Here is a 12,291-nt window from a genome sequence, read left to right as displayed (position 1 = left end):
GAAAATATTGAAGAACAGAAACCAGTAGAAGAAATAATTGAAAAAGCAGTTATGAAAATTAAGAAGAAGCCCAAAACAGAAGAGAAGCCAGAAGAAATAATAATTGAAAGAAAACCTTCCATCAAGGACGAAAAGCCAGAAGAAATCACTGAAGAAGTATCTTTAAAAATTATTCAAAAATCCATCGAAGAAGTGAAACCGGAAGAAATAATTATTGAAAGAAAGCCCTCGCTGAAAGAAGAGAAAGTGGAAGATGTCGTAGATAAGAAAATAAAAATAAAAAAGAAACCTAAAGAGGAAGAGAAACCAGATGAAATAACAATACAGAGAAAACCCTCGATTAAGGAAGAAAAAACAGAGGAGTTGTTAGAAAAAGTCGCTCTAAAATTAAATAAGAAACCTGAGGAAGATACAAAACCAGAAGAAGCTGTAATTGAAATCAAACCTTCAATAAAAGAAGAAACAGAACAAACAACTGAGAAAGCAGTCGTTAAACTAAAAAAGAAGCCTAAAGAGGAAAAAGAAGAGAAACCCACGGAACTCATTGTTGAGAGAAAACCATCTTTGAAGGAGGAAAAACCTGAAGATACCACCGATAGCACTATAATAACATTGAAAAAGAAGCCTCTGGAAGAAGACAAACCTGCAGAAGTAGTTATTCAGGAAAGAAAACCTTCATTAAAAGAAGAAAAACCAACCGAAGTAACTGAAAAAACTGTGGTTAAGCTTAAGAAGAAGCCAAAAATAACTGAAACGCCTGAAGAAATAACAGTGGAAAGAAAATTATCATTAAAGGAAGAAGTGCAAGAAGAACAGACTGAGAAAGCAATAGTCAAAATAAAAAAGAAAACCAAAGATGAAGAAAAACCTTCAGAAATCAAAGTCGAAAGAAAGTTTTCAATCAAGGAAGAGAAATTAGAAGAATCAGTTGAAAAAGCTGTAATAAAAATTAAGAAAAAACCTTCAGAAGAAGAAAAACCTGCTGAAGTGGTATTAGAGAGAAAACCATCCTTAAAAGAGGAAAAACCTGAAGAAACAACAGAAAAAGCTATCATAAAAATTAAGAAGAAACCAAAAGAAGAGGAAAAGCCTTCTGAAGTAACCATCGAACGGAAATTATCTTTAAAAGAAGAAAAGATCGAAGAAATATCTGAAAAAGTCGTCATTCAGGTTAAGAAAAAACCTATCGAAGAGGAAACTCCCACTGAAGTGGTAAGAAAACCTTCACTAAAAGAAGAAACACTAGAAGAAATATCTGAGAAAGCAGTCATAAAGATGAAGAAAAAACCTAAAGAAGAGGAGAAACCCATTGAAATGACATTACAAAGAAAACCATCGTTAAAGGAAGAAAAGCCGGAAGAAACATCCGAGAAAGCAGTTATAAAGATTAAGAAGAAACCAAAAGAGGAAGAAGCACCTACAGAAATCATAGTCGAAAGAAAGCCATCGTTAATAGAAGAACAAAAGCCCGAAGAAATTTCTGAAAAAGCAATCATTAAGATTAAGAAGAAGCCTAAAGACGAAGAAAAACCAACTGAAATAATTATAGAAAGAAAACCGTCTTTGAAAGAAGAGAAACCAGAAGAAACATCTGAGAAAGCTGTTATAAAAATAAAGAAAAAACCCAAAGAAGAAGAAAAGCCGGTCACTGTAGCAATAGAAAGAAAACCTTCTTTGAAAGAAGAAGAAAAGCCTGAAGAAGTGTCTGAAAAAGCTGTTTTAAAAATTAAGAAAAAACCTAAAGAAGAAGAAAAACCTACTGAAATTACAATAGAAAGAAAACCGTCTTTAAAAGAAGAAAAGCCTGAAGAAGTGTTTGAAAAAACTGTTTTAAAAATTAAGAAAAAACCTAAAGAAGAAGAGAAGCCAACTGAAATTACAATTGAAAGAAAACCGTCTTTGAAAGAAGAAGAAAACCCTGAAGAAGTATCTGAAAAAGCTGTTTTAAAAATTAAGAAAAAACCCAAAGAAGAAGAAAAGCCCACTGAAATTACGTTAGAAAGAAAGCCGTCATTAAAAGAGGAGAAGCCGGAAGAAATATCTGAAAAAGCCAGCATAAAGATAAAGAAAAAACCTAAAGAGGAAGTAAAAACTGAAGAGGAAATCATAAAGATTACGTTAAAAGAGGAGGCAAAACTTGAAAAAACAGAGGTGAAAGAGGACGTAAAAACTGCTAAAATAAAGTTAAAGAAAAAAGCTCCAGTTAAAGAAGAAGAGAGCATTCCGTCCGAAGAATTCAAAATTCCTCTGAAACCTGAAGAAGCAGAAACTGAACCGATTGGAGAGGAAAAGACAGAATTATTCTCGTTGACTATAGCTCCAAAACCTAAAGAAATAACATCAAGCGAAGAATATGCAGAAGTTCTCATTCCATCTCAAGAAACAATTAAATACTCAGTCGAAGAACAAACTGTAGATTTAACGGTGAAAAAAATAGTTGAAGTAGACAGCGTGAAAGAGTCACCCCTAACATCTACTATAACAGAAAAATCACCAGAAAAGATGGTCGAAGAAAAAGTAAAATTAAAACGTAAACCAAAAGTAAAGGAAGAGCCAACAACTGACCAAGAAGCAGAGTATAAAATAACTATGCCTGTAGATAAACAAAGTGAAGAAAAAAGTGAGGAAGTAGTTGTCGAACAATTTGTTGTAAAAACTCATAAAAAAGAGGAAAAAGTTGTCACTGAGGATCATGTGGAAGAAGTTTTGAAGGTGGCCCCTGAAAAGCAGGATTACGTTGTTACTGAGGAAGTAGCTGAAGTAACCGTGAAAAAACCAGTGGTCGAAGAAGATACCGAAGTAAAAATTGTTGCTAAAAAGAAAAAGCCGAAAATTGTCGAAGAAACTACTCCATCAGTTTTTAAAATTCCTGTTACTGAAAAACCAGAAGATCAACAAGAAGAAGTTCCAGTAAAAGAAGTCGAAGAATCATTTTCGATGGAAGTACCGAAAAAAGAGCCTAAAAAAGTGGACGAAACAGTTCAAGATGTAGTCAAGCTTCCTGCTGCTGAAGAAACAAAAAAAGTTGTAGAAGAGAAGGCTGAAATCACAGTTAAGAAAGAAGTAATTGTTGAAAAATCACCTGAACCTGAAACCACAGTGGTCAAAAAGAAAAAACCCAAGTTGAAGAAAGAAAAATCTGAATCTCCAGAAGAAACATTTGCAATTCCACTGAAACCCGAAGAAGAAGAAAAACCAGAGGAAGTTCCTGTAGAAGAAAAGTTCACCGTTGGTCTGAAAAAACCGAAGCAAGTTGTTGAAATAGTTGAAGAAGAATCAGTTAAACTTACAATTGAAAATAAAGAAGTGAGAGAGTACAAGAAGGAAGAAGTGGTAGCGGATTTAACTGTTAAAAAAGAAGAAATAATCGAAATGCCCGTTGAAGAAATAGCAGTCACAAAACGACTGAAGAAAAAACCTGTACCTAAAGTAAGTGATGAACCAGTTGAGGAGACTTTTGCCATTCCTTTGAAAAAAGAACCCGAAAAAGTTGACGCTGTTCAACCAGTTGAAGAACAATTTTCTGTGAAATTGCCTGAAAAAGAAAAAGAGCCAGAAATAAAATTTGAGGAGGAGTCATTTAAACTTGTCCTGGAAAAAGAAAAACCTAAACCAGTTGAAGAGGTTGCTGCAGATGAGGCAACTGTTGTGATAAAGCCCAAAGAGGAGCCGAAAATTCCAGAAGAAAAAGCAACACTAAAATTAAAACCTAAAAAACGAGACTTAAAGGAAGAAAAACCTGAGGAGGTTCAAGAAACATTTAAAGTTCCATTGAAAACGGAAACAGTAGAGGAAGAAGATAAACCGGTTGAAGAAACATTTGCAGTTTCGTTACCAAAATCCAAAAAACACGTTGTGGAAGAAGAAGCCAATTTGGTCGTTCAACCTGAAGTAAAACCCCAAGAGTATAAAATATCCGAAGAAACTACTGAGGTTACTGTTAAGAAAGTTGTGGAAGAGAAAGAAGAAACAGTTCGCATCAAGAAATCAAAAGATATTAAGAAGAAAGAAGACACGGTCCAGGAAGAATTTAAAATTATTCAGAAACCCGTTGAAACTGAAGAGCCTGAACCTGCTTCCTTTAAAATAGATTTACCTAAAAAACCATCACCTAAAGTCAAAGACGTGCCCGAGGAAGAAGATTCATTACAGTTGAAACTTCAAGAAGAAAAACCAAAACCTAAAGTAGAAGAAGAATTTGCTGAAGTTACTGTGCGTAAAAAAGTTGAAGAGGAACCAGAAAAAAGTACTCCCCAAGAAGAGCAACGAGTTTCCATAAAGAAACCAAAGAAAAAAACTGAAGTTGCCAATGTTCCAGTAGATGAATCGTTTACAGTGCGCAGAAAAGAATCTATTAGTGAAACTAAGACTGACAAAACTGAAGATGTAGAAGAAACTTTTGCCATTAAAACAATACCTAAAAAGAAAAAGAAATCTATACCGTCAGACGAAGAGTCACTGAGTATTTCTCTACCGTCAGATAAACCAAAGCCCAAGATTGAAGAAGAGTTTGCTGAAGTCACTGTGAAGAAGAAAGCAGAGGAAGTACCTGAAAAAGTAACTACACAGGAGGAACAACGGGTATCTATTAAGAAACCAAAGAAGAAAACAGAAGTCGAAAGCGTAACTACTGATGAGTCTTTTACAGTGCGTCGAAAAGAATCTGTGGCTGAAACTGTGACTGAACAATTTGAAGATGTCGAAGAAACATTTGCTATTAAGACAACACCTAAGAAGAAGAAGAAATCCATACCGTCAGATGAAGAATCACTGAGTATCTCTTTGCCATCTGACAAACCTAAACCCAAGATTGAAGAAGAGTTTGCTGAGGTCACTGTACAGAAGAAACCGGATGAAGAACAAAGGGTATCGATCAAAAAACCTAAAAAGAAAACGGAAATCGAAAGTGTATCTGTTGATGAATCCTTTACAGTGCACCGAAAAGAATCTGTGGCTGAAACTGTGACCGAACAATTTGAAGATGTCGAAGAAACTTTTGCTATTAAGACAGCACCAAAGAAGAAGAAGAAATCCATACCGTCAGATGAAGAATCACTGAGTATCTCTTTGCCATCTGACAAACCCAAACCCAAGATTGAAGAAGAGTTTGCTGAAGTCACTGTGCAGAAGAAACCAGATGAAGAACAAAGGGTATCGATCAAGAAACCTAAAAAGAAAACAGAAGTCGAAAGTGTATCTGTTGATGAATCCTTTACAGTGCGCCGAAAAGAATCTGTAAGTGAAACTAAGACTGAAACATTCGAGGATGTGGAAGAAACTTTCGCAATTAAAACGGCTCCTAAAAAGAAAAAAACTACTTTGCCCTCTGATGAAGAAGAATCAATTAGTATTTCTCTATCATCTGAGAAACCTGATTACAAAGTGGAAGAAGCTTCGGGTAATTATTTATTTTACTCAATATAAAAATGAATATCATAAATGTTTTCATCGTTATTATTTTGTTGAATTGGCCCATAAATTTTCAACTACTAAATTCAAACATTAGTTTTAAATTATTATACTGACATGTATAGAAAATATTAGACTACCATTACAATACTTTAGAATGAGTTCTCTAACCATCTCTGCATTGAATTTCGCCTAGATTAATACTATTTTCAACAATATATATGAAACAATTTTTGATCAATAACTTGATCTAATTGAAACTAACAAAATAATAGTTCCGATGTTTTTAGCAGACAGCATCCATCCGAAAGAGCAACCAAACATATCAACAAACATTACCTCTTAAATGTTTAAGAGTGTAAATCTGTTATCTTCTGTAAATGCTGTTTCTGTAATTTTTTTTAATAGAAATCTTTATTTTATTAGTATGATTTAAATATGGTAGATACCAAATAACAACTACACAAAAGGCAACCCATATTTTTTTTCTGTAATTTCTATTAAACGTGATTTTCTAATAGGTATGATTTTATAATTCTGAAGAAGCTATAATAGAAGCTATGTAAAAAAGAGGAGGAGAAAAAAAGTGTATAATAAAAGTGTATAATAACATTAGTGCAATAACAGATTAAACTATTAAAAATTAAACGTATTCAAAAAGTAAATACAAATGGACTTTCCAGTAGCTGTATAAGACGTCAATAGATCCAGTGGTATTTTTCCATTTAATTACAACTATTCTATCGATTTATTTATTTTTTTCAGAAGAAAATATTATTTAAGAATTAAAAAAAAAATAAAAAATAAAAAAAAACAGTTGAATTTACTTGTATTCAGTAAGTTTTGCATAGGCGACTTTATCGCCTGCTCCGGTTAGATGGAAAAGTACTGATTCAGTTAATCTACAAGCAAGTATTGAATATATATCTTATCAGAATTTACACAATTAGAGATTCATAGCGTATTTTTATTTTATTTTTTTATTTTATTTAAACGACTTAAAACTCCTCATGCACCACAAAGTATAGCATGAGGCTTACAGTTGTAAGTAGAAAACAAAAGGAGAAAAATTTACAAATTTACATTAAAAACAAAATTCCGCAAAGCCGCAAGACTTTCAATACTTTTGACCAGTTCTGATAAGACAGGTGGCCAACAAATTGAAAGACGTCTCAAATCAGTCTTTAAATTCATTCGGGCACTCGCATACAGACTACAGTGAAGAAGAATATTCATAGCGTATGAACAATGGAAATCAATTTTAGGAGAAAATTATTTGATACGGCATGTACAATGCTTTTATTATTCAAATATGATTGATAAAATAAAGTTTCCATTTGTCTGAAAAATCAGAACTCTTCAGATGCGGTTGTCTTAAAAAGTTTTTAAATTAAGATATAAACGGAGCTACGCTACACTAAAAATTATTCTAAATGTACTATTTCTTTTGCATTCAAATATATTAAATGTTTCTCTTTCTCATTTCAGAAGAAGCAAAGATCACGATGACAAAACATAAAGAAGAAAGTAAGATTTCATTTTTATTTTTTTTTACTTCCGCTATAATATTAACTTGAAAAAATACTTACGTTTTACCCGTCGCTTGTTATCATATCCCCAACATCTCCCCAAATTAATTTTATTTATTTCCAAATTTATCTTCACATATTAATTGATTATAAAGAAATAGACAAGTCTTCGTCCTTGCGAAGATGACGCCAGCATAAATTCAATTAGAAGCCAAGCAAAAAAAAAAAAATTCCGGTGCTGTAATACGATATAATGGCGCCAAAGTGTTGTTTTGGCGTCCGTTTTTAGATATAGCGAAAATAATAGAAACAAGATAATATAACCCAGCGTTCCCCAACCTTTTTATCACTGCGGAGCTGTCAACGTTTGATAATTATAACGCGGCCCGTAGGAGGGGGTGGGGACGTTGATTATTTATATTTTAGATTATTTTGATTTATTAATTTTAATTTAATTGTATTTAAACATGCCTTCAAAATAAAATACAGTTACACCAAAATATAAATATAAAGTGATTTAACATTTTAATTTACTAGAACAATAAATTAATGGGAACCCTGAGCTTGTTTCTTTGCAATGAGTTGGTTCCAACTAGGGGAAATCGTTTTAAAACGTTAAAAAATTTATGTCACTACCTTCGGTAGCCCTTTTTTTAAGTAACACAGATACATTTTTAATTTTTGGTATAAACCTAGGAATTTAAATTCAGTTTCAGTGAAATCTGCGGCCCGGTACCATTTGATCCACGGACCGGTACCGTCCGCGGACCGGGGATTGGGGAACACTGAATAATAACCCATACCATTTAAAAATTTATCGCAACAGTGAGGCTTCTAAATTCCATTTTTTCCGCATTTATTATCGGTTTACAAATTGCTAATTTATACTTATTTAGTGTAAATGTATTTTTTAGAAAACTTCTTAAGTTTGTTGTTTTATAAGATGTTTGTTTTATAATATTTTTATTCAAGTATTTGGTTCAGAAAGCAGAAACAGATATATTTCCTAGATCTTACTATACGCTTTTTTTTTCATTTGAATATCGATACTAGAAGAATAATAATTAATGTTTTTTGATTGAAAATGTAATAATTTTAAATCATAGAAGATTTAAGACCAAACAAATCTTACATTTTTGCTACTACTGTTAATTAATTTTTCATTCAGTGACTGAAACCAATACATGATAGAAAAGGTAGCACGGATTACCGTAAACAAGTAATTTAATCCTTTAGTAGTTAAATGTAATGACAGGTTTCGTATTAACCACTACTGTGCAGCTTAGTAGCTCGAACGTAGTGACATCTTTCTTATTTTTCATCCACTGCGCAGTTTATGTTTGTTATTTCGGACTACTAAATTGATCCGTGCTGAGGCCTTCTTTCTTCTAAGAGGTGTTGATCAGACACGAACTCGTAACAAGTGTAGCATTTTGCACAATCACCACTTAATTGTTTTTGCATGCTTCAAAGTACTAAAAATTGTCTGCGAAATGAATAGTGTAGAATATAAAATATAATTAATCTAAATAGTGATTGATAAGGAGTATTTTTTCTATGCATATTAGTTTCTTTTATTACTACATTACTTAAAAATATTTTTTTTTTTATTTCAGTCGAAGAAATTGATGAAACACTTGTAAGTAATCCATTTTGTTTGTCAATTCCTTTTTATTAAAATAAATATATTGGTTATGTAACTCTTAGTGTGTAACGAAATTCATCACTAACTGAATTATAACTGTTGTATATTCAATATCATAATTACATTTTTTTTAAAAATTCTTTAGTAAAACCTATAACTAAACTGTGTTATGCAACATTAGATAAAGCTTGTTTTTCAAGACAAGTTTATTGCTATAATGTTGATAAGTTTAAATCTGGAGGATAAAATATTAATAAAAAATAGTTATGAAAAATAGAAGTATTAGAATAAGTATTTCTGGAAAAGCAGGATATCGTTTCTGATCTACTTTTTTTTAAGACGGTTGCCTTTATTTTTAGAAAACATTTACAAATGATAATTTTTATAACATAAAACTCAGAAGAAAAAAACATTTTTTTAGCTAATCATGCACATTGTGCTTAGTTATGCTCAATATCGCTCAACAGTAAAGTAGAAATTTTTTTTAAATAAATATCTTATATAGGCGAAGTAATTTAATGTTAGATAAAATAATGTACAAATTATTTATGTATCTAGAAATCTAAAGAACGATGTTAAAAGCACAAATTCTATTACATTAATTCCACTGAATATAGAGATAAATAAATTATTATTAGTGTGTATTTTTTTAATGTCATAAAAATTATTTCTTATTAAATAGACTAAATATATAGTTTACTATTTGAAGTAGGGGCTATACGTCAACATAAATATAAATAGCAAGCATTTAAAAAGTAATTATTTTTTTTACACTTAAGCAACTAACACTTAGCAAACTAGTGTTCCATTCCTTTACATGGAACTAAAGGATTTACAATAAGTCATTTAAGTTTATTTATTTTTTTCTATTTATTTTTTTTAAATCGAAAGCTGTCATACAGACTTATTTTTACTGAAATTATTCGCTTCACAGTCAACATTCTTTAGTAAAATTCCACTTTACAGCAACCCTTCCGTTATAACGCCCTGTTTTCTATTCCGTAGATAACGTCCACACTGATTCTAATATAACGACAGAGCATTAGTTCCTTTTTCATTCCCTTGAAAAATCACGTCGAAAATGAGTTTAAAAAACGTTTAGCTTTCAAAACAAAATGCTACCATTGACAATTGTCATTTGATGACGACCTTTTTATCCTTCATTCCGAGAGTTTTATTTTAGGTAATCAAGAAAAGTATTTTATATATGTGAGAAATCATTTCTAGTATTTTTTGTACCCACGATACCTTCCGTTATAACGTCCATTTTAGTTTGGATAAGAGGGGTCGTTGTATCAAGTGTTAACTGAATTTCTAACTTGTCTTAAAGACGATATCGATATAAATAATACAGGTGGATAATAGTTCTCTTTGAATGTAAAGTTTGATTTATTTACCTGTTGCATGTAAAATTTTGTTTTGCGATTTGTTTTAACTTGGATAATTTTATTTCACTGTATGGCGGGAGGCAGTATAGATAAAGTCTTTCTCTTTTAACGTCGAAGGAAGAGGAATATATCATGTTAAATAATATCAATGAAGTATAGTTTTGAATTCAAATTACCTTAAATACCGTTCTTAATAATGTTTGCCTTGTTAAAATTTTCTCTATTTGATACGCTCTTTGTCACTTTGGGAGCGTTGATGAGTTTGATTGATTGCAGGTAACTATTGAGTACGTAGCCATCACCTCTTTCATATCAGATAAGCCAGATACGCTTCCCTTGGTTGAAGGTGAGCGTGTAGTCGTGATTGAGAAAACTAAGCAAGACTGGTGGTTTGTGAGGAAGACTGTCACCAACGAAAGGGGATTCGTGCCATCTGATGTTCTCCAAGATTCAGCCACTTATACACACTACTTGAAAGATACGCTTAGCAAGAAGATAGAGAAACTTCCTGTACTACGCAGTGAGTAGGAGTTATTAATTTGAGTAGTAGCAAGTAATAGATATTAATTTAACATTAAATGTATGAATTACAGTGTGGGATTTTTCGCTGGAAATTGTACATCTGTATTGGAAAGGAATTCAAAACAATATTTTTTTGCTTTAAATATGACTTACAAAAATTAGAAAAAATAAAATTAATCTGAGAATTTTATAAAAATTTCTTACGCATTTCAGTACACTCTTCTCTTTTTTTTTTCTTTTTTTAAAAAAAAAAAGAAAAACAATGGCACATTTTTAGAAGAGACTATTCGACCGTTATAGATTTTTCGCACGATTTCCTATATGCTTTTCGGTGAATAATTTTAGTTTTCCTATGATTTATTAAACATCTGCTTATCTTTTTTTTTTCTTGCTTATGCGGTAAAATTTATTTTTCCGATCTAGGGTTTACTATATTGAAATCAACCCTAAACAAAGAGTTAGAGTTGATGTCGATTTCCTCCCTATTTTTACGATTTAATTTCACAGTTTCATAGAAAACAAGAAAATAGTGGTTTTATTGATTTAAAAATGCCAATTACGAAATCTTGTATTAGCTATATTCGAATTTTAAGCTGCACAGCACATAAAATTTAGTTTAACTCTCTTGATAGCACGAATTTTTTAAGTTAAGTCGGTATTATTCATAATTTAAAAATAAAAACATTTCTCACTTACCTCAATCAATGATCTAATATGCGGCACCAAAAAACTGACCGTGACTAGAAATTGTACATGAGTACAAAACTAAAAGAAAAAAAAACGGAACAGCCTGAATAATTTTTGATCCTTATGGTCGGATTTTCACGCACTAGGACTCAATCTTCATGGTTCGAAGACATGACCTCAAACAGGCTGCATGGCGATAATATAATGTATGGTAAAATACAAAATCTGAATGAAATAGATTAAATATTTCCTGTGAAATGGGATTTTAAATATAAGATTTATTTTTAAACTCGATTTCTCAGGAACTACACCCTTTCGATTTCTTTCAAATTATTTTATATTTTGCATTTACAATTGCATTCTTTAAAATTATGTAAAAATGTCAATACCTTACCATTAAAAAGGTTTCGGCTAGTAATAAATAAAATAATGAAAAATAATTTATAATTATTAAATATTTTTCACACGGAATTATCTTTGGAAAAAAAAAACAAATTTTATAATAGTATTCAAAGAGTTTTCGATACGTTTAAAAAGTTATCGAGATGCGACAAAATAAACAAAAGGTAAAATTGATATTAAAGGATCGATACTTCTGACCGCTCTCCTGACTAAACCATTGGGACTATGTTTCCCAGTTTGAGGCTATTTGTAAGGGTCAGAAATCAAAATCCGTCGAAAGAGAGGTATGTAAAGTAGGTATTTCTGCTTGAATTCGTAACTTAAGTTATCGTCTGCATTAATTAATTAGCATGTTTGAGATCACATATATGATTTTCTCTTAAAGAAGATCCGATCATTAGAGCAGATAAGACATTCAATGTGTTCCATTTTTTTTCTCGCACTGTACATTGCAATTGGCATTCAGTAACATTACATTTACATTACCTATACATTACATTCATATAGTGAGTTTCGATTGTACTAAATCCTTCCAGATCCTAGAACGTGTATGTAGTGTTAGTGTGTCTGGAAATCCACTTTTTGAAAACATTTTCCAATTTCATTTTTAAAATCCTGTTTTCTTTTATTTGCTTGAAATGGAATGTGATTAAATAGTTAGAAAACAAATGAAAGTTGCATTACTAAACAAATAATGTGTGAAAATTTT

The 12,291-nt window shown here is 31.4% G+C and overlaps 1 protein-coding gene across 9 annotated transcripts in view; it reads left to right on the top strand.

Annotated features, from left to right (window-relative positions):
- The window catches only part of LOC107439667 (uncharacterized), a 392,882-nt gene that overhangs the window by 340,996 nt on the left and 39,595 nt on the right, over positions 1-12,291 (top strand). For all 9 annotated transcript variants that reach the window (XM_087168223.1, XM_087168215.1, XM_087168217.1 and 6 more), the window contains 4 exons: positions 2-5,398; positions 6,898-6,936; positions 8,555-8,577; positions 10,248-10,491. In XM_087168223.1, coding sequence (XP_087024349.1) covers positions 2-5,398; positions 6,898-6,936; positions 8,555-8,577; positions 10,248-10,491 — 5,703 coding nt within the window. The remainder of the gene's footprint in view (position 1; positions 5,399-6,897; positions 6,937-8,554; positions 8,578-10,247; positions 10,492-12,291) is intronic.

This window comes from Parasteatoda tepidariorum, chromosome 7 (assembly GCF_982258835.1).
Source record: "Parasteatoda tepidariorum strain Cologne lab strain chromosome 7, Ptep-v5.0, whole genome shotgun sequence".
Lineage (NCBI taxonomy): Eukaryota > Metazoa > Arthropoda > Arachnida > Araneae > Theridiidae > Parasteatoda > Parasteatoda tepidariorum.
Note: the sequence above shows the minus strand (reverse complement) of the source record. Positions and strands in the feature narration are given on the sequence as shown.